General features: G+C 54.2%; 11 protein-coding genes across 11 annotated transcripts; 6 read left to right on the top strand and 5 right to left on the bottom strand.

Moving 5' to 3' along the window:
* Nucleotides 1-31: 31 nt before the first annotated feature.
* On the top strand, nt 32-1,838 carry SNOG_11677 (hypothetical protein; the record flags this gene model as incomplete). Its single annotated transcript, XM_001801865.1, has 2 exons — nt 32-64; nt 120-1,838. 2 exons carry the CDS (start codon nt 32-34, stop codon nt 1,836-1,838), a joined length of 1,752 nt encoding a protein of 583 aa, XP_001801917.1.
* A 671-nt stretch (nt 1,839-2,509) lies between these two features.
* Nucleotides 2,510-2,629, bottom strand: SNOG_11676 (hypothetical protein; the record flags this gene model as incomplete). Its single annotated transcript, XM_001801864.1, has 2 exons — nt 2,510-2,569; nt 2,597-2,629. The coding sequence occupies 2 exons, from the start codon at nt 2,627-2,629 to the stop codon at nt 2,510-2,512; spliced, it is 93 nt and encodes a 30-aa protein (XP_001801916.1).
* A 249-nt stretch (nt 2,630-2,878) lies between these two features.
* On the top strand, nt 2,879-4,736 carry SNOG_11675 (hypothetical protein). The gene has a single exon (XM_001801863.1). It carries the CDS (start codon nt 3,374-3,376, stop codon nt 4,676-4,678), a length of 1,305 nt encoding a protein of 434 aa, XP_001801915.1. The 5' UTR covers nt 2,879-3,373; the 3' UTR covers nt 4,679-4,736.
* A 1,296-nt stretch (nt 4,737-6,032) lies between these two features.
* On the bottom strand, nt 6,033-7,018 carry SNOG_11674 (hypothetical protein; the record flags this gene model as incomplete). The annotated part of the gene is made up of 3 exons (XM_001801862.1): nt 6,033-6,188; nt 6,254-6,739; nt 6,932-7,018. 3 exons carry the CDS (start codon nt 7,016-7,018, stop codon nt 6,033-6,035), a joined length of 729 nt encoding a protein of 242 aa, XP_001801914.1.
* A 66-nt stretch (nt 7,019-7,084) lies between these two features.
* Nucleotides 7,085-7,426, top strand: SNOG_11673 (hypothetical protein; the record flags this gene model as incomplete). Its single annotated transcript, XM_001801861.1, has 2 exons — nt 7,085-7,296; nt 7,351-7,426. The coding sequence occupies 2 exons, from the start codon at nt 7,085-7,087 to the stop codon at nt 7,424-7,426; spliced, it is 288 nt and encodes a 95-aa protein (XP_001801913.1).
* A 307-nt stretch (nt 7,427-7,733) lies between these two features.
* Nucleotides 7,734-8,852, bottom strand: SNOG_11672 (hypothetical protein; the record flags this gene model as incomplete). Its single annotated transcript, XM_001801860.1, has 2 exons — nt 7,734-8,458; nt 8,531-8,852. 2 exons carry the CDS (start codon nt 8,850-8,852, stop codon nt 7,734-7,736), a joined length of 1,047 nt encoding a protein of 348 aa, XP_001801912.1.
* Nucleotides 8,853-9,053: 201 nt separating this feature from the next.
* Nucleotides 9,054-9,822, top strand: SNOG_11671 (hypothetical protein; the record flags this gene model as incomplete). Its single annotated transcript, XM_001801859.1, has 4 exons — nt 9,054-9,271; nt 9,334-9,376; nt 9,482-9,517; nt 9,586-9,822. The coding sequence occupies 4 exons, from the start codon at nt 9,054-9,056 to the stop codon at nt 9,715-9,717; spliced, it is 429 nt and encodes a 142-aa protein (XP_001801911.1). The 3' UTR covers nt 9,718-9,822.
* A 4,421-nt stretch (nt 9,823-14,243) lies between these two features.
* On the top strand, nt 14,244-18,905 carry SNOG_11670 (hypothetical protein; the record flags this gene model as incomplete). The annotated part of the gene is given in 5 exon segments (XM_001801857.1): nt 14,244-16,534; nt 16,554-16,803; nt 16,854-18,549; nt 18,627-18,733; nt 18,756-18,905. 5 exon segments carry the CDS (start codon nt 14,244-14,246, stop codon nt 18,903-18,905), a joined length of 4,494 nt encoding a protein of 1,497 aa, XP_001801909.1.
* SNOG_11669 (hypothetical protein) lies at nt 18,623-18,883 on the bottom strand (the record flags this gene model as incomplete). The annotated part of the gene is made up of 2 exons (XM_001801858.1): nt 18,623-18,811; nt 18,854-18,883. 2 exons carry the CDS (start codon nt 18,881-18,883, stop codon nt 18,623-18,625), a joined length of 219 nt encoding a protein of 72 aa, XP_001801910.1.
* A 1,598-nt stretch (nt 18,906-20,503) lies between the features above and the next one.
* On the bottom strand, nt 20,504-20,974 carry SNOG_11668 (hypothetical protein; the record flags this gene model as incomplete). Its single annotated transcript, XM_001801856.1, has 1 exon — nt 20,504-20,974. The coding sequence occupies one exon, from the start codon at nt 20,972-20,974 to the stop codon at nt 20,504-20,506; it is 471 nt and encodes a 156-aa protein (XP_001801908.1).
* Nucleotides 20,975-21,670: 696 nt separating this feature from the next.
* On the top strand, nt 21,671-24,147 carry SNOG_11667 (hypothetical protein; the record flags this gene model as incomplete). Its single annotated transcript, XM_001801855.1, has 2 exons — nt 21,671-22,511; nt 22,567-24,147. 2 exons carry the CDS (start codon nt 21,671-21,673, stop codon nt 23,907-23,909), a joined length of 2,184 nt encoding a protein of 727 aa, XP_001801907.1. The 3' UTR covers nt 23,910-24,147.
* Nucleotides 24,148-24,773: the final 626 nt, after the last annotated feature.

Below are 24,773 nucleotides of genomic sequence, written 5' to 3'. Positions count from 1 at the left end.
CTGCCAGCTCCTCTACTCACATAGCTTCACGATGGCGCGACCTTTGGAAGATGTGTACTGCACGGTAAGATTGCGACATAGTAATGGCCCAACATACAGGCGAGCTAACATGCATACAGCTTCTTATGAGCGATTCATACCTCCCTGGTGCCGCCGTCCTCGCACATTCTCTCCGCGATGCAGGTACGAAGAAGAAGCTCGCCGTGCTCATCACTCTGGAGACTCTGTCTGCCGACACCATCACGCAGCTGAAGGAGCTCTACGACTACTTGATTCCGGTGGAGCGCATACGAACACCAAGTCCCGCGAACTTGTATCTTATGGGCCGTCCTGATCTGTCCTTCGCCTTCACCAAGATTGCTTTGTGGAGACAGACCCAGTTTCGCAAGATCGTATACCTCGATGCCGATGTCGTTGCACTCCGAGCTCTCGATGAGCTGTTCGATATCGAGGCACCCTTCGCTGCCGCACCTGACATTGGCTGGCCTGACGCCTTCAACAGTGGTGTCATGGTGATATCACCAGACATGGGCGAATACTGGGCGCTGCAGACCATGGCAGCCACAGGGGACAGCTTCGATGGCGCTGATCAAGGTCTCTTGAATCAGTACTTCGAGCATCGTCCATGGCAGCGACTGAAGTTCACGTACAATTGTACACCGAACGCCGAGTACCAGTGGGAGCCGGCGTATCGTTACTATAAAAGAGACATCAGCGCTGTACACTTCATTGGCAAAGAGAAGCCATGGTCGAGTAGCCGTACAAGTGGACCAGGTGTCTATGGCGAGCTCTTGAGTCGGTGGTGGCAAGTGCATGACAGGCATTTGAGAAGAGACGCTTCAGGTACAACGCACCTCCAGATCCAATCATCAGCTCCTGTTCCCAATATTGTTATCGAGCCAGAGGCCTCAGTCACAACCACTGAGCCACCCATGACCGACCCCGGTGAAGTGGTCGAGAATATTGACCAGGGTGTTTTAGAACCTGTCCCGACTACAGAGCTGCGCAAATTCTCTGCGCCGGATATGGAGTGGGATGCAACAAAATTCGAGCCTCCTGCGCAATCGAGGCCCGAAGCTGCCAATTTCCCAACCGCCCAATACACCTTCAGTGACAGCCGTCAGTTGTTCCAGGCACCCCATGCCTACCCAGCACCACCAAGGGATATGTGGTATCAAGTACCTGAACATCGACCCAAGCCAGCAGAGGCGCCCAAGCCGATTTTCCCTTGGGAGCAACAAGCTGATAGGCCGAAGCCTACTCGTGTCTTTGCTGAAGATATCCAGCCCCAGCCAACCCGTGAACCTCCGTCACCGACTCACGCATTTTCCACTGTGCATTACGATAACAGCGAGCTAGAAGCGTCTGCGGGCTCAAGTGACGGGGTCACAAGTCCTGAAGCTTTAGGATCTCCAAAGTCTGCTGACCAGCAATGGCAATCTTTCCAGCAGAACAACGCCAATGCCTGGGATAACATGCCAGGTATCGAGAACTATGTACGGGCGATCATGGGTTCGCAAGGTGGTAAGCGGACCAACACCCAGATACTTCAACAAACGACTGGCACTGAGGAGCTACACTCACCGCTACTTGAACGTAAGAACCGACGCGAAAGCCTCATCCTCACTGATTTTCCCTCTGCCATAGAGAGACCAAGCTTGCCCGTCACACCGGCGCCTATCAGGCGGCCTACTTTCTGGGGCGAGGAACGAAACGAGACGGGCGAGCTACCTGCCGCCAAGGGCGTCCCGGATCAAACCGAATGGGTATGTCCACAATGCGGCTTCTCTTCCCCATCCGACTCCTTTACTGCATCTGCAAAGGACAATAAGGTCTAAATGTCTTCGCGGCGAGATCATGGTCCAGCAATGGGTCAATGTAGCTGCGGACACCTTCAGGAGACACTGTGAAGCGCAGCCACAAGCAGACTTTCGCGGGCTAAATCCCGCGAGTGTCTTGTCGAGCGCGCGAGAGAACCCTATAGCTGACTTATCACGTGAAGAATCCTGAAGCGAGGCTCGAGCAGCTACGACGGTCGTCTCTCGTCGAGATTGAACACATGACTAAAGACCCACATCCTGATCCTCCTCTAAGAGCGCTACCTGAACATTCAATTCTCGATGACGAACCAGCAACGCAACACCCCAGCGGCCTCAGTGGAGTTGCCTCACCTCATGGCCTCGATGGTACTGCGAACCAAACCAGCACGTCCCAACCCCACACAGTTACTGGCACATCAAGGGTCGATTTTGCGCAGAGCATGGGAGCAAGCACCGAGACAAGAACCGAAAGCAGTGAACAACAAATTCGATCTGGCAACATGACGTTCAAATTGCCCGACTTTAAGCAAGAAGATGCAAGTGTGGCTGCCACCCGCGAAGACGTATTGAGCCCAACTCAGCCACAAGACGAGCAGCCTGCCCCAGGTACAGCCCCTTCATAGATACGAAGAGACGTGGACTGTGGTAGGCTGCTGGCTTTCTATTGTTTGCACCAATTTGTATATCTCTCAGAGCCTCATGTACTCGTAGTTTCCATCATTGCAGCTGTCTTGCGGTTTCTTTTGCATCTACATTAGCATTGCATAGCGATTCACTTGCAGCTGATATGGAAGAATGATGTTGTCCATAATGTAGTTTTTCGAGCAAAGTTACACATAATCCAACCTCGATTGTATAGCATGAGTGCTTCCATAGTTTGTCCTGATGGCGCCCAATTGTTGGTTTTGGTACATCACGAAAAGGATCATATTGCTCAATCAGGGAGCTCTAGCTCCATGTCATATATGGGATCTAACACTTCTACTTGCAGGATCCAGATCACCGTATAAGCTTAAAGCTTAGCAAATTTTGGAGAAAAGATGTGGGTCGGAATCGTACCGAGGTGGCCTCTAGACTGAAATGTCACCTCGTGCTGGCGGGTCGCGTTGCGTTTCTTCCAAAGCAATGTCAACATGCCCCGCTATTTGCCCCTCACCTTCCTCCAACGAGCGAAGTCCATCGCCCTCACACATTCACCTTCCCGAATAGCACCGGCTTACGCACCGCGAATAAGCGCGTTTTGCATTGGACGAGGCTTCACTTCCTCCGCGCCTACACAAAGACTTGTCGCAACGCCTAGGCTGTTGGACAAATACACACCTGATCGCATACCGAACGCCGCCTGGCCCTATATCTACAAGCCATTTGACAAGATGCCAAACCTCGACACATACTTCAAGCAGGTGGACAGCCTGCAGGACAAGTTCATTGAGAGGCTGAGGGAAGCTGTTGCGATCCCCAGTATCAGCTCAGAAGACAACAGGAGGCCTGATGTTGTCAAGGTAAGCATCGCTCGAGTATCGTAAAGATAGTTTGGCCTGACATGATTTCAGATGGGCCACTGGCTCTCGGACCAGATCAAAGCGCTTGGCGGTACTGTTGAGCTTCGCGAGCTCGGAAAGCAGCCTGGTCGCGAACATCTAACCCTCCCACCGTGCCTCCTCGCACGCCTTGGAGACGACCCGAAGAAGGCAAACGTTCTCCTCTACGGCCATTACGATGTACAGCCTGCGCAAAAGTCGGACGGCTGGGCGACCGACCCTTTTACCCTCACCATCGACGATAAGGGCCGCATGTACGGACGTGGTAGCACGGATGACAAGGGCCCCGTGCTTGGATGGTTGAACGCGATCGAGGCACACCAAAAGTCTGGTCTGGAACTGCCGGTTAATCTCCTCATGTGCTTTGAGGGTATGGAGGAGAACGGCTCAGAGGGCCTAGACGACACTATCCGCGCGGAAGCGAAGGGGTTCTTCAAGGACGCAGATGTGGTCTGCATCTCGGACAACTACTGGCTGGGAACGGAGAAGCCTTGCTTGACATACGGAGTCCGTGGATGCAACTACTACTCGCTCGAGATCGCCGGGCCTGGCCAGGACCTGCACTCTGGTGTCTACGGTGGTGTTACTCATGAGCCCATGACCGACCTTGTCCGCATCATGAACTCCCTGGTCGATCCAGATGGCAAGATTCTCATCCAAGGTCTTGACGACTTGGTAGCACCCATGACCGAGCAAGAGGCTGCCTTATATCCACCCATTGCCTTCACAATGGATGACCTGAAGGAGTCGCTAGGCGGCGAGGTTGCGATCCACGGCACCAAGGAGGAGGCGCTCAAGCACAAGATGCGATACCCATCACTTTCGTTGCACGGTATTGAGGGAGCGTTCTACTCCGAAGGAGCCAAGACCGTCATCCCTGCGCGAGTCGTTGGAAAGTTCTCCATTCGTACCGTACCTAACATGGAGATTGACGAGGTCACCAAGCTTGTCGAGAAGCACGTCAACGCTGAGTGGGCCAAGCTCAAGTCCAAGAACACATTCAAGTTCAACGTATTGCACTGCGGCAAGTGGTGGGTTGAGGACACTAACCACCCCAACTATACTGCTGCGGCAAAGGCTGTCGAGCGCGTATTTGGTGTCAAGCCAGATATGACCCGTGAGGGTGGAAGTATCCCAGTCACTCTTACTTTCCAGGAAGAGCTCGGCAAGAATGTGCTGTTGCTTCCAATGGGTAGCTCAACGGACGCTGCGCACTCCATCAACGAGAAGCTGGACAAGAGGAACTACATTGAGGGTACGAAGCTGTTGGGAGCATATCTGCACTATGTTGCGACCGAGCTCAAGCGCAACCAGTAAGGGTTGGTCTTGAAGTAGCCTCGCAAATATGAGTAAATGAACAAATAACATTGAACACATCAACAACTCTATTTTCTGTGATGTTATAGCGATATGTGGTTGTGCTGTGGTTGTCGCGCGAGCCCTCCGCCCAGACACGTGCCGGAGCGGAAAAACCTAAAAAGTTCGAGCTCGGAACCCTCACAACCCTTCAACACACCACAACTCACCGCATCCCCCATTGCGCCTCTCCACATCCCGCTCCACGCAATGTCGACTTGTAAAACCCTTCTCCGAGTCTGTTCAAAACAGCGGCAACCATCGTTCGCCCCATTAACGCAATGCCGCCATGAATCCTCCACCCGGCGCCATAAGAAACTCCTCGCGCTGCCCGAAGCACCATCTTACACATCGAACCGCCCAGAACCTACGTTAATCTTCAACCCACCATCAAGTGCGCCCAGCGTATACCACACACCATTGAAGTTTCTACCAAAGGAAGACAAACGCCGAAACCTCTACACCGCCGCGCTCCACCAACAAACCACTTCCTCTCTCCGCCAACGCACTTCTCCAATCGCCGCTGCGGGGACGCCTCTACACACCTCATCTCATCTCCCCCCTCGCCCTTCGAACCAACTACCCGCCCCCGTGCGTGCACCGTATGAGAAGAAATACCATCTCACGGACAAGGAGATTGGTGAAATTAAGCGGTTGCGGACGTCAGATCCGTATAAGTGGACGCGAGTGAAGTTGGCAGAGAAATTCGGTTGCAGTCAATTCTTTGTGGGGATGGTGGTTCAGGCAAGGCAGAAGGCGGCGACGGTGGAGAAGGAGCATGCGGCGATGAGGAAGAAGTGGGGAGAAAGGAGGAGGGAGGCGAAGGAGGATAGGGTGCGGAGGAAGGAGATGTGGGGCCGGGATGCTTGATTTTGGGCAGTGGTTTAGGCCGCTGGTAGGAGAGGGAATTCATAACCTGGGGCAAGTGAGGTGCTGTTCAGCAACCTGATCTGGCATTGCACAGAAAGGCCCGGCATTAGTGTGCGTAGCATCACAAGGGGTATGACGGTAACATATGTACATTACAGGACGATGAAGATTTGCCGCGACACACTGGCTGTCAATGAAGATGTGCATGTTTTCTGGATAGCTGCTCACACTGCAGCTCATCACATCTTACTTCTCATTCCTTTCAATACCCACCCCCTCATCCCCAATCCTGAACACAAAACCCTCTCCATTCCCTGCCCCAACGCCGGCCCCAATCTTCCATACTTCAAACCTCCCTTTCTTCACAACATCCCACCTCTGCGCCCGTTCAATCTCAGCTTCCTCCACACTTAGCGCCGGCGCAAACTTCAACACCTCCACTCTTCTAACCGCCAAGCGCGTTGTACTGACCTCCTTCGGCCACGACGTCGGAATCGCTGGCCGAAAAGATGACGGCGTGGTGGAGTGCGAGGTAAGGATGACACCACAAGAGAATTGTGTGTGCAGCTGCATCAAAGCAGATGTCAAGAGCGTCGAAGCACTCGTCAGATTACTCTCCGGCGTCGCTGTCAGATCAGTCGACACAGAAGATCGGATAGACCATACAAAGGCATCGACGTCTTCTAGTACGATCGAGTGTATGCGGCGATGCTTGCTCTTGTGTCTTTCTTCGTCGAATAAATAATCCGGCATGCTTTTCAATGTTGATAGTGTTGCGGACCATGATTGCGGGCGGAAGATGTGCACGTGCAGGAGGCTTGTTGCGATGAGGGTTTTGATGGCGGGTTTGAGCGGCTCGATTTCTTTCGCAGCTGAGTGGAGGGTGGTGGATATTATGGTGAAGATTACTTTCGCGAGCCGCGGGACGCTGAAGTGGTGGAGTGGATCGAAGAGGATGACGGCGGCATTTTGGCCTGATAGTGGAGTTGAGGAGAATGTGGTGGGAAGGATGGCGTGGGCGATGATTAGGTAGAGTAGTGAAGTCTTGCCAGCGCCGGATGGGTGGTGTGTTGGTGGTGGGGAGACGAGTTCGAGGATGGGTGATGTTGAGCTGGGAAAGAGGATGTCTATCTCTGGGATGCCGAAGAAGATATGGGTGTTTGGTGTTTCGTTGCTGTGTGGCGTTAGGAGAGATGGAGGTGTAGGGCATGACTCGCGCAGACGACATGACCTTTGAAATGTGAACGAACTTACGGTGCAACTCTTAGTTCCCTTAGAGACTTAAGCACCTATCATAAACATCAATCTTCGTGTCCTGCAAACCTGTCATAGTTTTGAACTTACCGAGCTCAAGTCCTCAACCTCGACTTCCGCCATCAACTTCTCACCCAGCTTCTTCGCTCCCTCACCCGCACTCGCACCCACACTCATCTTGTTGTCCCCTCCTCACCCAATCGTCCATCAAAATCCGCTCACTCTTTTCTCCCAAGTTCGACAATGACACCTCCTCTTCCCATCCACTCTCTTTCAGAACTCGAATCACAAATAAACGTCCTCCCAAACGGGAAAGCGCGAAAGCCACCGATCAAGCTCAGCGACTGTGCGTTGAAGGAGTTGGTGCAGTACAAGTGCAATATCTCGGTACCAAAGGATGACACAAAGGAGCCACCGACGATTATATGTGAGCCTGTCGTGAGGTTGTTGAGACAGTAGGTAGTCGAGGAAGGTGCGGGTCTTGGCGCTCGAGGCTAACGTGACGACAGATGTGAGGGCGGATTGAGCGTTGAGACGACAGCTTGGGAGGGATGGAAAGCGAAGCAAAATAAGAGCGCAGCTTGAGATGCGGGTAATCAGGGAGACATCACATGGGGGGCATAAGCATGGCAAGTGGAGACGCAGATTTGTGAATATTATAGCGATGATTCATTGGCAAATCATCGACCTGTATCATTAGGTCCTCGCAAGATAATGACTGAGACAGCTGTTGTACAAGTTTGTCAATGGCGGATACTTGAACGCCTCATTAGTGCTCCGCCGCATGTTTAGGCAGACGTGCAAAACTCCTAAACTCCTCGCTTCCCAAAAAGACTGTAAAACAACTCTTCGATATCAACTTTTATGGTCGCTCAACCATGTAGAGCTTTTTCTAACCGCCCATAGCAGATTTTCGCCAGAATCGCTGCTCGTAGTTCACGTGTACGCATTCTTCCAGATTGACATTCCGATCAACCGTTACCGGGGCCTGCCGCGGTCGCGCCTCCATTGGCGCATCCCAGTCAGGCTCTTCATCTGCATCCATGGCGCGTTGTCTCTCTTCCTCTTTGTCATTCTGCTTCTCTTCTGCGAGCAGGTCTGTCATGGCTGCCTGCCACAGCTCGTCGCTCTTTTTCATGCGCGCGCTTCGTTTGCGCCTCCCGGCGTTCCGTTTCTGAATACCGGCTTTCTGCGCGGCCATGAGCTTTCTAAGACTCTGTTCGGCTAGTATGCCCTCCTCTGTCGCCTTCTCTCGGATCTTGCGCGGATCATTCTCGCGCTCGGTGAAGACGGGTGTTGACTTGTAAGTATGCCGCGATGGGAATGGCGGGAAATGTGATGGAATGTAGGGGCGCGCCTCTTTATCCGCTTTGCCAGAGAGCCCAGGACCTAGGAGGGACTCGGTGTCTGGCGGCGGTGCTTCAGGAGGCGCAGGTGGGTCAAAATGTGGTTGTAGTAATGAAGGTGGGACGTCGCCGGTGTCGAGGTGTGATTCGAGTGGTCCTGAGCCGCGCAGACCGGATGATACGAGGGCGTATACCCAGTCGTGAGGTACCGTTTCGGTGCGCCGCGCGCTGCTCATGGACTTCTGTACTTGTGATAGGAACTTGGTCATGTCTATGCTTGATTAGCTCGGGGTACCGATATAGCCTGCGCCATTGCGCATATCGCGCAAAGGTGATGCCATACAGGAATCAACTAGGCCCGTGAACTCCTCCAATGCTTCCGGTGACGCGCTATCGAAGCCCTGGGCCTTGCATTGTATCGCTACTGAGCGGCGCAACTGCTGGTGGAAAAACTCCTTGCTGTCGCCGAAATCGCCAATCTCTGCGCTGATGGGGTCTGCAATGTACTGGACGGGTTGCGTGTAGCGGAGTTGGTGTGTGACCTTCTGCTTCTTGGGGTGCGGTGCCCCATATGTCGGAACGCTGTCCGCATCGTGTACCCTCTTCATGCCTGCGACTGCGCCCACGCTGCTGTCGCTGAGGGGGGAATTGATGATGCCTGGCATAAGCTTTTCGGTGGCGTTTAACGAGTGGGAACGTCGTGGGTGGTGGGCACGCGAGAGTGTGGTCGAGAGTCGGCGCGTTTAGGTGAGAGGTTGTCGTGGGTGAGCGGTTTGCGGTGACTGCGGAATAGCGCTCTTGCGATAAGGGCGCGCGCGGATTTCGACAGAGGCTCGGAGTGCCGACGGTATCGTATCTCCTTTCACATGGATATGGTGGTTGTCTTTGAGCTCGCAGCTCCAAAGCGCGGCGCACGTGCACGGGCCAGATCTTGGCGGAGCCAAAGTCACTCCACTCGATCGCACGTCAACCCTCAGTTCAACCAACGACGACCTTCACCAGCCCCCAGAACCGCAATCGCGCCCCGAATCTCTCCACTCCTCCCGACAGATACCTCGCCATGCCTATCAAACCGATCACCGGCGTATGTACAGCCATTGGGTGCCTTGGACGGGCGTGCGAATGGGACTAATCATCGGGTCACAGATGCTCCGCCGACAAATCGTGCTCGACCTTTCCGTTGCTTCGGGTATGTGCCGCTCCTCGTTCTGGTTATGTGATGCTGTTGGCATATTTTCTGGAGTTCTTAGCCTATACGCGCATGACAGGGAGCCATATTGACAATGATTCGCAGGACTTGGTCTGGTCGCCGGCTACGGCTGGTGGTACGGTACGTGAAGCATGAGAAATCCATCCTCTTGCACCCTTGAATCAGAAACCTCAACTTATACCTCAAAGGTTACCACGTCCCCGCTGTCCGTCACCGTGACGCATTCTACCAGAAGCTCGAGGACGACCGCGCTGCTACTCTCGGCCAGAAATAAGCGATTGGGACCCTCGAATCAAGATTTCCTTTGTTCGAAAGCATGAAGATGGGCTCGGAATGAGGACCAAATGTATCATATGTGGAGTGGATACCTCGACAGCATACCGAATCAAGCCAGTCAACCAAGTTCAGCATTTCCAGTCTGTTCACTTTCCATCTCTTATCACGCCCTAAGACCTCCTTTCTATGTGCATTCCTCTTCACTTTCAACCAGAGTGACACATTTTGGACACCTGCCTTTTAGTCTTAGGGTTCCAGATAAAGATTGTAAAAACCAAACAATGACCTGTGGTGACATACCGCTTTTCTCCAGACCTCACCCTTCCTTGATCAAATTCCAGTAGCACGTTCAGTTCAGTCCCCACGTGCCAGATTGGTACGGGATCACTTGCTTTGATACAATGAACGTCAGTCTCCCTATCAAACCTCCCAACATCAACTAGCCCCTCATTGCATGAATTCATGAAAGAGCCCGATCTATTTGCGTGTCAATTCTACTCCGTACGCCTCCGAATGTCACGCCTGGCTACAATGCCACGCTAGATATCCTCAAAAACCGACCTCGCACTCATTCCCCTCGATTGTTGTTCTCAGGCTCCTGCTTACTTGTAACCAACAGTATGCAAGCCTAGGATGCGTCCAAAATCGGCGCTGTATCCTTGCAGTATTATCCCATAACACTTGTTGCGTTGCAAGTACATTATTGTGTTACTGATCGTGGCTATTTGCTGTCTACCGATGTGCTTTCTTTCATTGAACTTGGCTTTGTTGAACCAGTCGTCCCGAACATCAATTTAGTGACTATCTTGTATGTACCCAGGACCACAATGTCTGCGTGATTGATAGGGAAATAGCTGTATGTAGGTACCATATTATGTATTTGGGAAGGAAGAACTGTGCTACGTAACTTGATAACCATGCAAGCTTATTGAGTCTGCCTGGGATGGACATGAGCATGCGATATACCGTTAGCTCGACACAAACATACTAGATGGATTCGAACTGATAGCGGGACGTCTTTGGCCGTGCGTCGTAGCTCGTTGAAAAAATAGTGCTAGTTATACGACACTTGACCATTTAAGGGCTGTTGTTTATTTGATGGGATTAGTTGAGGTCGGGCGCAAAACAAGGCAACCATAGTGAAAGCGATTCATGAATGGATTTGTAGGCTGATTGAATATACCGCGTATTGCACTGCGTGCATGAACATCCTATTGATATGTCTGAGATATGAAGGTGGATGTTTCGTGCTCGTGCTATTGCAGACAAGTCTATATCTGCATTACTCTAGTGCTATTAATGATTGATAATCACGTCAGTCAAATGTCAATGACGCCTCAAACATCTCTGACATCTCCACGTCCCTGCCGCGCTGTATATGATGTTCGGGCAATAATAGGAGATGATCCAGGAAGAATCTACGTTCGTGCTGCCTACGACATGACATCGCATCATCCGGCATCCACACCGCGTTTCCCCCCACCTCTCATCGAGACAACCAATCTTGAACATTGGTACAAATCAGCCTGTGCAATATCCATGCCATCAGAGTAGGTAGTCGCCGTTCCGAGCAACATCGCCGACCTGATCCAATATTAGGTCCACTCGGCTCTCGGGCCTATCGATCGGCCCTTCCAGGATTTGGGTTTCCACCCGTGTTGGTATCGATTCTGTGTATCTGATAGAGTTGCTTTTGCTTTTGTTGTTATTGGCCCAAGATCGATCCGCCGTGTGATCCGAGCCGTGCCGAGGCTAAATACATGACCTTCGTGGTGATGCTCGTGAGGCTTGAGGGTCCACGTGGATCGTAAAGCAGTTCCAATAGTGCGTTGCGGTTCCTGGGTGTTCTGATTGGGCGTCTGTCAGTGCCCATGGGTTCCTGCTTGCGCTGAATGGTTGTTCGAGTCTCTTCAACCCTTCGCAAGCATTTGTGGCCGGCATCGATGCCTCGAGGTACATTCTAGCAGACTGAAAACCGACATGTCATGATGTTAACCGGCTGTTTCTGGATTGGTAACGGGAAGAAGCGTTGATATGCTAAGAATGGCGTCCTATATACACTCCGGTAATTTGTATGCAATGAAACAGGAAAGACACAAAACGTCATATTGCCTGGCGGACATGACGCGAAGAACTGACGCAGTCAGAAGCATGCGAGGTACAGGAGGGCCATGCGGCAGCCACAAGTCTTCCTGGCCGCGAGTCTGCATCTGAACAGACGACAGAAAACTCTAAGCACGATGCCCAAGAGGTCGCTTCCCCGCATTGAGCCTTTAGCGAAAGGCATAAAGGTCGCATTATAGCTGCAGCTTACGCATGTTGCATGCAAGAGGTACCGAAACATATTTAGGCAGCTCTTCGCTATGGAGCTCTCTTGTCAAATGTCGCAACGGGTATCGAAACAGTGGTGCCGGATGTAGACGCGCAATCGCATCTCGTCGTGACAAACCCGGCCCAGAGGACATGGCGCAAGCGTGACCTGCAATATTCAGGCTGAGTGTTGGATGGAAAGGCAAGTCCTCAAAGACTCCAGTAGTCGGTGCGATCAGCAGATGTTAAGCGCGCAAGAAGTATATGCGGGTGGGTGGCCGCCAAAGTTTGTCTCAGCGCCTGACGCAACGACATGCGAAACCGTTTAAAGACAGTTGCCAACGTTTGTCTTGTTGCACAAGAACAACAAGCTGAAAGGGTACAAGACAGCGGAGAAAGACGAGGATGATGCTGGGACAGTGTTTGCTTGTTGCGGCGAGTGCCAGTGAGGCAGCACCATGGTGCAGCAAGCGGTGGCGCGGCCAGAGTACGTGTCAATGTTTGGCCCAATTGGCGGACGATTTTCAGGAACGATTGCCGCAGGGAAGTAGGCGGGAAATGATAAGCGCCAAGGATGATCGACATGTTGCAAATTACGGCGCATAGCATGCAAAGGGACAGGAAAGCAGAGGTCAATGAGAGAAGAGGGCAAGGCCTAGAGGGGACTGGGAGAGCGAGGTAAAGAGCAGCTTGTAAGATGGTGGCGCGATGATGGGAGAGGGACGATAGTTTAGACATGTGGTTCGTCCCTCGTCGTTCGGCGGACGGCGCCATGAAGGGAGGGACTAGCTCAGGCTAGCATCCGTTGGACTGAGTAGCGTGATGGTTCCGAGATGGCAGCACTGAGCGGGCATTTTACCGTGAGTCTGCATGCCCGAAATCAGCGGGGCGCCAGTGCGAGAGCCTGCAATTTGACAGCGCCGCACGCGGTAGCTATGCCGCTGCAGCATTGCGCAGCGATGATTTGGTGGGTAGTGGTGGGCCAGAACCGACAGGCGTGAGTCGGTGGTAGATCAGACACAGCCAGCGGTCCCCAAGCCCAAAATTGGTGCGACGCGCCACACCCTGGCGCTTGGACGAAAGCGTCGACACGTCTGGGTGGAGAGGCTGTCTGCGTGATCAGTAGCTGGACAAATTTCGTGCAGGTCCTCGCAGGACGGACACAGAGGACAGCCAAAAGGGGCGTGCGACGTCGCCATGGCGGCCAGGGTGCGGATGATCTGGGCGCCGGCGTCGAGGTGCTTTTTGGGCTTCTGATGGGTGTTTGGTTGCGAGATGAAACTGCTTGAACGCTGCCGCAGAATGCGAGACGCCAGAGCAGCGTGGCGGCGAGCCGCAAGAGGGCACACTATGGCAGCGAGATGATTAGACAAAGGGCCGGAGCACATGTGCGGAAGATCAGCCAGTCGCTGCTCTGGTGTCCATACACACGTCGACCTGTGACACCAACCCGACGGGGCAACTCTGGCTCAGCCGTCTCGTCCTTTGCAGCGTCAGCGGGCGTGTTTGCGAGGTTATGCTGCCCGCGTCTCTTCTATCTTTGCGCTGCACTGCACTGCACTGCACTGCACTCTGTGATTCCGTCCGAAAGACGCCTCTCTCTCTCACAGTGTTCCTGCGCTGCCCCGGCGAGACTGCAGTTGCTCGAGCTGCGCGGACTTGGACTTGGACTTGCAGACGTGCAGACGCCTAGTCCACGGACCCCTGTTCCAAAGTCGCGATCCTTGTTAGGTACAGGGTCCCGCCTGCGCCTACCTTAGCTCACCGACAAGCCATCTCTCTCCAAAGGCAATCCACCACAACGCAGCAGCAAGCGTGTCCCTCTTCACTCTCCGCCCATACACGCCGTCCTCGCACCCTCGCACCCTCGCACCCTCCCCCCACACGACTCGACGCTGCTCCCCGCTGTCGACCTGCGAGAACCGACTCCGTGCACGCAGACGGCCGCCATTCCTGCTGCTCGCTCCGCCATCCGCCGCAAGCGGTCCAGGTCCAGGTCCAGGTCCAGCGCACCGCATCGCATCGCTCACCCACCACCGCCTGCCGCGCCTCCAGCACGAAACCACCGCGCCACTGCCCCTCCGCCCCGAGCCTCGAGCCTGCATGAGTGGTGCGCACTTCTCTGCACCCGCGGCTTCGACCGCTCCCGCCTCCCGCTCTCCTTCACCGTTCGCGCGTCCTCGACTCTGTCGCGCATAGACGTGTCCGCGTCACGCCCTGCTACTGACCATGAACAACCCTCAACTTCCAGCAGAACGCCATGGCCGGCGCGCGGGCCCAGGCCGGCGCCGCTCAGTTCATTGCACACTACCGCGGCCAGCTGCAGCAGGGAAAGGTGCCCCCGGGCTGGCAGCAGCAGGTCCAGCCAGAAGAGCGCGCCCAGCTCGGCCAGCAGTTCTACAGCCAGTACCGCCTGCTGAAGCCCGAGGTCGGAGAGATGGAGGCCATGCGTGCCTCGGTCAACTTTGAGACGCAAACATTTCTGGCCGCCCAGAGCAAGGACCAATACGTCACCAACATCAAGCAGAAGCTCATGATGATGACCCAGGCACGCCAGCAACGCATGCAGCAGGGCACCCTTGGTGGCCAGATGAACTCCATGAACGCTATGAACGCCGCCCCGATGGGCATGATGGGCCAGCCTGGTGTCCAGAACCCGAGACAGGGCACGCCGCAACAGTTCAATCCTGCCTTTCCAAATGCCCAGCTCCAACGACCTATGCAGATATCGCCCGTCCCCATGGGCCAGACACAGTCGCAGATGGGCATGAACCCTGGGACCCAGGCCAACCTCAACCAAGGCCAGAATCCACAGCAACCAAACATCCAGCAGGCCCAGCAGACCCGCCAGGAGGACTTGATCGTCAACCAGTTCGCCAAACGACTCATGGACTCTTGCAAAGACGACGTCCGCCAACGATTCCAGCAAGACGTTCAGGGCTGGCCCGAGGACAAGAAGCAGCAACTCATCGCCCGAGGTATCAACCCGCTGTTCTTCCGATTCCGACAGCACGCCGAACTGCTCTATAGAAAAGGTGCCCTTGGCAATCACCTGCAACAAGGCGCCAACGGCAACCAAATGCAGCCCAACGGCCAGAACCGTATGCTCAACCAGGCTGGCATGAACCAGCGCCAGCCCAACCAGGACTTTGATTTCACTGCTATTGCAAACCAACAGATCGAAGCTATGCGCGTTCAAGACCAAGGCGCCATGGTCGTGCCGGCCAGCAATAACATGAATGGCACTCAGATGAACGGCTTCCCTGGACCAAATGGGCAACAGCCTCAGCCCCAAAATCCCGCAATGGCAGCACAGCGTCAAGCTGAGGCGGCCGCCTTTCAGAACAATATACAACGCCAGCAACATGCTCAGCAAGTCGCTCAGGCCCAACAACAAGCACAACAGCAACAACAGGCCCAACAACAGGCTCAGGCCGCCCAACTGGAGCAACAAAGACAGCGGCAGGCCCAACAACAGCCACGGAATCCCAACCAGCTGCTTGGTCTCAATGGTGGCCTGAACTTGCCTCCCTCAAGTGGTAGTCCGGCTCCTATGTCGATGCTAAACAGACCGATGCATCCTCCAGGCCAGCCAGGACCACCGACTCCTCAACAACAGCCTCAGAACCACGTGCCAGTCATGACACCACGACCTGGAGGCAATGATCCGCAAGTTGGTGCTGTTCTGCGAGAGGCACAGCTGAGAGCCAATGCCGTTGCACATTCCGGCCAGCCTTTGACGGAGCATGTCCGCATGAGCATGATGCCTCAAGATCTTGATCCGCAGGTGAAAGCTCAACTGTTAAAAGTTCCTGAACAGCAATTCCGCGCAATATTGCAAAACTATGTGCACAATGCTCGGCGGACCAACGGTATGGTGCCCTTCATGGGGCCCCAAATGGGGCAAGCCTTCAATCCACAAGCACCGCAGCCAGGAATGCCTAATCAGATGCTAGGCGGTGCCAACATGCCACGGCCAGGTCTGAATATCGGACAACAAGGTCCAGGAGCTGTACCACAACCTCCCATGGGTCAACGCCCTCAGCAGCCTAACCAACAGGCACGGTTGGCCACTGCTCATAACATGTTGCGAAATAACCCCGGAATCATAAATGCTACGGACGGGAAGCCGTACCCTCCTAATGTACTGAATGCTCAAATCAAAGCAAGCATACCTCCTGAGGTCACGACATGGGGTCAACTCAAGCAATGGGCTACACAGAACCCGAACATGCTGCCTGGGGTCAACATGGAAAAGCTCATCCTGCTCCAAGCGTTACATTTCCAAGACCTAATGCGACAGCAAACTGGTGGCGGACCTGGTCAACTCCTGCAGCAGAACAACATGCCTGGTGCCGCCCCAACTCAACAGATGACACCACAGGGCCCCATGCGGACGCCACAACCGCAACCGAATATGCCAAACATGCCTCAATTCCAAGTCACGCCTCAGGAAATCATGCACGTACGGCAGAAGCTGCAGGCGCAGGGCCAACAAAACAACGTCACCGACGACACCTTGCGTAGCTACATCTTGAACCAGAAGAAGCAGCAACATCAAAGGATACAGCAACAACAGCAACACAACCAGCAGCAGCAGCAACAACAACAACAACAGCAGCAGCAGCAGCAGCAACAGCAACAACAACAGCAACAACAACAACAACAGCAACAACAACAACAACAACAACAACAACAACAACAACAACAGCAGCAACAGCAGCAGCAAATGCAAATGCAAATGCAGCAAGCTGCTCAGCAGCAACGCGCAGGGCAACAACAAATGCAACTGGCTGCCATGGCCTCCCAACAACCAATGCCTAACCGACCACCCACCGCACAATCTCAAAATGCTCAAGCGACACCACAGCAGAAGCCGGTTGCACGACCTCAACCACAGCAGCCTGCTCAGCCCAACGCCAGCAAGAAGCGACCCATCGATGATACAGCTGATGGAAACATGGATGCGACTGGCAACAATGCTGCTCCGCAAGCTCCCGCAATGGTCCCGACCAAGTCTGGAGCAGGGATCAACTTCTCTCAAGAGCAGATCTCAAAGATGACTCCAGCACAGCAACAACAGATGAGGGCTCAGCTGCTCAAAGCTCAGGATGCTTCTAATGCAGCGGGTAACAAGGCACAACAGCCTTCGCAGCCCATGCTTAGCGCCGAAGAAATCAGAACGAGGATGAATGATCCCGTCAGGATGAATGCACTCACCCAGATCATCAAAGAGGTCGAGAGCTCGATGCCTCAAAGACAGAATGTGCCGTTGCAGCCGCAAATAAGAGTGTCACTCCAGAAGTCACTCAAAGATCAGTTAGAAAAGCTAAAGAAGCTCGAGCAGGCAATGCGCGTGTACCACGTCTGCTACGAGGCCGCAGGGTCTGATAAGATCGTGCGGCAAATTGCTCAGTCACGTGCACTACTGTTCCAGCAGATCGATCCCCAAGATGGCACACTTCACGATAAACTCACCATGAGTGCTGACGAGTTCAAGACGCACATGCGTACAGTGCTTACATTCTATACAAAGATCACATCCAGGATGGCGCAACAGCAGCAACCACAGAACGGCACACAATCCCAAGCTCCTGCAGGCCCCAGCGGACCACTAGCGCAACTCAATGCTGCGAACTTGAAGATTGTTGAGCAGCAGCAGCGACAACAGAAGGCTCCCTCGGCTCCTACCACCGACCGACCGCCCTTCGCACTGGGTGATCAAGCTGCCCGCGGCGCGCCGACCTACTTTGATGGGGCAAAGAACGTGACGAATCTCGTGCTTCCAGACAAGAAGCGTACAAAGCTCGATAATGTCAGTCAGGCGTCGACACCAGGACCCAAAGCATCTCCTCGTATCGGAACAGGCAAGGGTCTTTCTCCAGAGTTCACGCGACAGCAGCCGCCCAGCAAGCAAGCCCCTCCACAGCGACTAATGTTCCCATGCAAAGTTGTGGATTGCGAATACTCGGTACGTGGTTTCGAATCACAAGGAGAGCTCGACTCGCACGTTGGTCAAATGCACATGAAAATCGAGAACCCACTCCAGTTCGCGCTAGACTCCATGGCGGAGTACTTGGATGTTGATCCCAAGACGGGCGAGGCGAGAGTGGATCCCAACGCGAGACGACCCGCAAAGGCACCACCTGCTGCAACGCGCCCTTCTCATCCCATGAAGTCTGAGAACACACCTAATGCTCCGCAAAATGCCGCCACTCCCGCTGGGGCCCAAACCGCCGCCACACCAATGGCTCGCGTCCCCACACAAACAGGGATGAAGAGCTCACCGGTGACGAACTTCCTCAAGACCCCACAGGCAATGGGCAAGGTTGGAACGCCAAACGCAAGCGCGCAAGCGAAGGCGACTCCTACTAGCATGCCTAGACCGGCTCCGAAGGAGCAGCCAGCCGCTGCACCGGAGCCTGAGAAGGAGGAAGAGCTTCAGCCGCTGATGTCCATGTCATTGCTTGACTATTCATATGAGGACACTTTTGCTGCTCTCGACGCTAATGGTCCATTCACTGTTCTGGACCTCAAGGACGAAGACACTGCCTGGGCCTTTTCCGGTCGGCGACCCAGCATCCCCCAATGACCACGCCCTGGACTCCTCTGCCAAAAGACACGCCTTCGACGCGTACGTCAGATATCTCGGAGAACGACAACCTTCACATCAACCTCGATCTCAAGGACATGGATATGCCAGATGCCTGGGCCATGGGCTTCAATGGCAATGCCCTGCCCAATGAACATGCAACTCTCCACGGATATGCAGACTCTTGGTGTGGTGCTTCCTCCCATGGACAATGACGACATGATGCTCTTCCCTACCTACGGTGACGGTATGATGGATCTCGATGCGCTCGAGAAGACTATGGAGAGCATGGGGAACTCGCTCGACATGTCTGCGATAACGACTGCCTAATGATGTCGATCTATCTCCTCCTGTCATTTTCTTGTATCTTTCCTTTCTTTAGTCCTCGGACGTCATAATGTGGCTCTATTTCCAAGACATCTTGCAAATGTACCAATAGTCTTTTGCCATTTGCGTTTGTATACTTTATGTTTCATGCGGGTGTTTATCTATCCGAGTGGATATGGAGTTACTGAGGTCACGGCAATGACCAGATAGGCGTGATAGAGGGGGCAAAATATTTTATGTCATGGGGGTCTGACTTTTGGTCGTTGCATATGGTGTGGACTTTGTATACCCCTTTCTATGTAGTTTCTCCAGTCTCTTCCGGGTGGGTGAGATGTGGAACGGCGTCATTATTGCTTTTTCCATGTACGAATGGAAGATCTAGATTCCAATTTTGCAATCAACTTGGTTTCCATCACAGTACCCACGGCTTTGCTGATGCTGATGTGACTCATGATGTGTTCTGCCATAATGAAGCGAACTCTTACCCCGCGTGTAGCATGATGCGATTATCATTATGCACCACACGGCCCAGCCCGAACTGCAGCGCATCGTACCGGATCATGCACGTTGCTTGCATTTCGGAGGTGCCGCTGTTGTACCACCAGCCACAATTAGCATCGCCCGAACCGCGCCGGCCGAAGCGTTCTCAATGCACAATGAACGCAACCCGATAGCAACGAGTACCACCAGAACTCAACAGAAACGGGACCGCCGGAAGCCTGCCCCGGCATCACGTAAAGCGACATGCGATGTGCGGTTGCGATGGACTAAACTCGGTCCCTGAGTCCCTGACTGCACGCACTGCTAGCACGACGCATCGCGACGGCCTTCTTTGTCCTTGTCTGCGCCGGAGCGTGTCTAGCTCGGTAAGACTTGCGTCTGGGTGTTGACCGCGCAAGTTGCAAGGCATGAGCTCAACAGTCGGCGCTTGTCATCATTCTCAACATCCTTTTGCAGCAAAAAGTTTTCTCGGTTTACTTTTCTTCCCGTCAGCTTCTTGCGAGGTAGGTCGACCGATATGACGTTTGGGCGCCGAAAGGGGTTACGTGTGGCGGTGGGAGCTATTCTCGGCACGGCGCATACGGGCTTAGTCGAGTCTGCATGCTTCGAAGAAAATTTCCGATGGGCTTGGAAGGCAAAAGTAAGCAGCGAAGCGGCGGCAACATCCCAACCTTTGCTCTTTGACACGTTACAGCTGTTGGTGGGTGCGACATGAGTCTCAGCAACGTTGTTGGCGGTTCGAAACACCGATGGGAGTGAAGGTGGATGGTGCGGATAAGTGCGAAACAAAGGCGAATCGTGAATTAGCTTTGATTGCATTGGGTGGCGCTAGAAGTGCAAGACGGAAGGTTTGGAATGCAGGACAGGGTCTGGAGTGGGTCTGGGGTAGGCGACGAGATCTGCCTAGCACGTTCTTGACGATCGGTTGCGTTGCCGTGTTGGATCGGATGCATCGGAAAGAGTGGCAGAGGGGCGTTTGTGATGGATGTGCGTTGGCTTGATTTTGTGTTTGTGACGATGGGACATGGGGGAGATTAAGATTGTCGCGCATGGTTAATAGTGACATGGCCTTGTGTCAGTGCGCTTGTCATTAGAATGAATTACACGCGCTTCTTGACATCAGAGGTGCGATTGAAGCCCACACGGAGCAGCAGGAGACTCCGCGTGAGGGCGAGGAAGTACACGAATGGCACATTCCCCCAATCAATCGAGTTCCAGCGTGAATAATCCCAATAGACCCAATTCCCCACAGCAGCCACAGAGTACAGGTGCCCAATGTCAGCAACTAGCAGAACGAACAGAAATGTCCTCCAGACTCTCAGCTCCGAGGTGGCACGCAGTACCAATGCTTCGAGGAGCCCCAGGCCTAGATAGAGATTCGCAAGCTGCGTCAGGACAATGCTTGTGGAGATTGGGACCGAGGAGCCTGGAGCACTAGATGCGTGCGTCAGGTGCAGGTAGTCGGACTGCATGAATTGTGCATAGAAGGCGCCGGTGAAGATGGAGGCAGGCTCCAGCCAGAGGAAGATGAGACGGTAGAATGCGGGGACGGGGTGTGTGAGTGTCATCATAGTGGTGGTGTTGATGACAGATGGGATGGATGTGGCGGTGAAGAGGGTATGACACCGGGCTCTGTGTGCTGCGCTGTGCTGCGCTGTGCTGCGCTGTGCGTGCCAGGGTGTTCAGGTCCTTGGTCGTGCTCGCAATGAAGCTGCGCTGGAATGTGGGTTATAGACTCGTCTTCTGCGGGCTATGACAGCGGTTCCGTGGTTGGGGGTAGTGTCAATAGGACGGTGCATGTTCTCGGCGAGTCGTGGCCGAAGTCATGGATGCGCGGGCTCTCGCCTAGTGGGCAGTTGATCGGCATCACCCTGGCTGCGCAGGCCTTCGCTCTCTTTTAAGGCTGGGCGACAAGCCAGATTCTGTCACCGCCCATCCCGTCTCTCCCTACCCAGACCCCGTGTCTCGTGTTGTTTCCAACGACGACCTAATTTGACGCTCCCTACACGCTCTCTTTTGACCACGGCTCGTCCCACCGCCGTGCACACTCACTGTCTCGTTGTAGCCGCCTCGCCTTTGCATTTCTGCGTGTTGTCTTGTTGTCTTTCCAGCCCGTACACACTCGTTGACCGCCTGCGTCTCCTGCTTCGGCTCTCCCTGCGCACGATTCGCCGCTCGTTTCGGATACGCCCTCACGTCGACCCAGAAGCGTCGCATTGCAGTAGCAGCGTGCCCGGCCACCCGCACACGCACCCTCAACGCCCCCCATGCATCGCAGACCGTCCATCTTGTCGTACCGCCCGAAGACTTCCTCCGCCGCCGACGACGACACCCGCAGCAGCAGCAGCAGCAGCAGCAGCCAAGCACCCCCCAGCGGACACACGATGAAGCGCACCGCTTCGCAGACGTTTGCCACAACACACTACCAAGACGTCAAGGACTCGGGCATGGCGCTGGACGCAGTGAGCGAGGGCCAAATGGACTGCTACGCCTCGTCGCAGCATTCACACTCCAGCTCGCTCTCCCGCGCGTTTGGTGCCATGACTGGACAATTCACTCGCCAGAAGAGCCGACGCCGGCTCTCCTCCTTCTCCTCGTCCTCCTCCACCGCCCCTCGGCGCCGGGGCTCCATCCAAAGCTTCGTCGACTCTCTTCCCTCACACTCGACCCGCTGCCCTCATGCCCCCGAACAGCCAACACGCAATCCCCTACCGCACCAGGACTCAACCATGCAGCCCTTCCACATACAATCACAGGCCCGCAAGCCATTTTCCTTCCAGCGTTTCAGCAGCATACGGAAACGGCCCGCAAACACCATGCCCGAAGCCACACCATCGCCCTTTCCCTCCGTGACGTACACGCCAGCTCCCACCGCACTGCCTGGCGCGGCCGCGAGACAAGCCGCGGCAGCTGCAAACCTGGACCGTCAAAACCAACTTCGTCGCGAAGAAGAATCCCAAGAACAACACACACATCGCTTCCTCCACGGCCTTATCCCAGACACCTCTATCCGCCTAGACGATGAATTCAAAGACAACGAGAGCGGCGTCGACATGACCTGTGCCTCGGACATCGTCCGTGCTGACAGTGTTACAGAGAAGAAGATGAGTATGTGTAACCCCCTGGGTCACATGTCTGAGACAGCAATGCTAACCTGCGCTAGGTGACCCGTTTGAGCGCCTTCCTGCCGAGCTCGCAACAGCCGTCCTGTCCAACCTCGACGCAACATCCCTGGTCAACGCCGAGTCCGTATCCCGCGGCTGGAAGAAGCTCGCTTCATCGCCGCACGTCTGGCGCAATGTCTTCCTCCGAAAGTACGAACCAGAGGTCCATGTATCTCCCAAGCCAATTCAGATGGGAGGCTCTGGTATTGGCGAGTCGGTCAAGGGTCACCCAGCGCCTGGGCAGCAGTGGAAGAGCATGTTCGCGGCTAGGGCTGAGATCAACAAGAGGTGGAAGGCCGGCAACCCTGCGGCCATCTACCTGAACGGTCACACCGACAGCGTCTACTGCTGCCAGTTTGATGAGAGCAAGGCTATCACCGGCTCCCGTGACCGCACTATCCGCGTATGGGATCTCAAGACGTACAAGTGCCTCAAGGTTTATGGCGGACCCAACCATAAGCCAACTCCCAACACGCCTCCACGTATGGAAGAGCGCAACGAGTGTGTCATCAGCAACCCCTCGCTGAACGGAACCAAGGCTGGCAACGACCTCTACGTCGTCCCTTCAGACTACCACGACGCCTCCATCCTCTGTCTCCAGTACGACACCGAAATCATGGTCACTGGATCCTCCGACTACACTTGCATTGTCTGGGACATCACCGGCGACGTGTTCGTCCCCATGCACCGTCTTCGTGGCCACGAGGCTGGTGTTCTCGACGTCTGTCTCGATGACAAGTACATTATCTCGTGCTCCAAGGATGCCATGATCAAGGTCTGGGACCGCAAGACTGGAAACTGCATCCGCACACTCAAGGGTCACCGCGGCCCCGTCAACGCCGTCCAGCTTCGTGGCAACTTCCTCGTCTCTGCATCTGGTGACGGAATTGCCAAGCTTTGGAACCTCGAAACCGGAGAGAGCATCAAGGATTTCCCCAGCGAGGATAGAGGTCTCGCCGCCGTTGAGTTCTCGGACGACGCCAAGTACGTCCTGGCCGGCGGTAACGATCACGTTGTATACAAGTTTGACGCATCTACTGGAAACCTCGTCCACAGCCGCGTCAAGCACGAGGGCCTCGTTCGATCCCTGTTCCTGGATGCCTTCAACGGCCGCATAGTATCCGGCAGTTACGACCAGAGCATTCAAGTTAGCGACTACGAATCTGGCCAGCTCTATGCCACATACAAGAACTGGACGACGAGTTGGATTCTCTCGGCCAAGAGCGATTACCGACGCGTCGTCGCGACAAGTCAGGATGGGCGCACTTTGATTTTGGACTTTGGATACAAGGTCAAAGGCGCCGAGTTGTTGGCTGGCGTCAAGTGGCCCAAGACGATGTGATGAGGGAGATGGGAAGTGTGTTGTCTGTGTGTGTTTGTGTGTATTCATTTGTTCTGCATAGCGTGTTCTCGGCATTTCATCATCTCTTGTGTTCCACCATCATTGTTTCGGCGCCAACGGAATAACCTCTATTCTTCCGTGTTTTACAATATCTGCTTTTTGGCGACTTTTGCGAACATTCAAAAGAAGGGCTTCTTCTAGTCGTGCTCTCGCTCTCTTTCTTTTTATGTCTTTTCAAGACCGAACACCTATTAGACTTTCATTATTTCGTTTGTTCATTAGACATGGGAAACTCTTGGGATATGGATCATTATGCGCAAGGGAAGCGCAGCGTGCGTATGGTATGAAAGGTAGTAATTCTTCTTGAGTAAAACGTTCCTTTGAATACTAGTAATATGAGGAATTAATCATTATCAACAATTCTTTTTGTGTGCATCGTGACTTTTGGCGCTGAGCTTGTGATCTCGAGTTTGGCTATTAAGTTCTTCTTGAGCGTGCTATGTTGGAGGAAAGGTCACGGTTTTGTTGGAGCTTGTTTGGTGAGGGAAGGGAGGCGCAAGGAGTATACTGGGTTTCAAATACTGACTTGGGTTGCTTGCGGGTTCTGAGACGGCGAGTCTTTCTTTGACGGGTTTGCCGATCGTCTTTTCGACGTCTTATCACACAGGCCGGGGTTTGTACTGCAATGGTTTATGCAAAACGATGGGCGGGGATATTCAAGTCTCATTGTCGACTATACAGTTTCGATTAGAACCAGATTGCAGGTGTTATTCCCAACTTCGTGGGGCCGGGGCGGGTGGACGAGCAGTACACGCGGTTCAAATCAGAGAACGATATGCTTTTTGAAGTGGTGAATGTGAGCAT

Source organism: Parastagonospora nodorum, assembly GCF_000146915.1.
Source record: "Parastagonospora nodorum SN15 chromosome Unknown scaffold_20, whole genome shotgun sequence".
NCBI classification, from domain to species: Eukaryota; Fungi; Ascomycota; class Dothideomycetes; order Pleosporales; family Phaeosphaeriaceae; genus Parastagonospora; species Parastagonospora nodorum.
The sequence above is the reverse complement of the archived record's forward strand: the minus strand, read 5'-3'. Positions and strand labels throughout refer to the sequence as shown.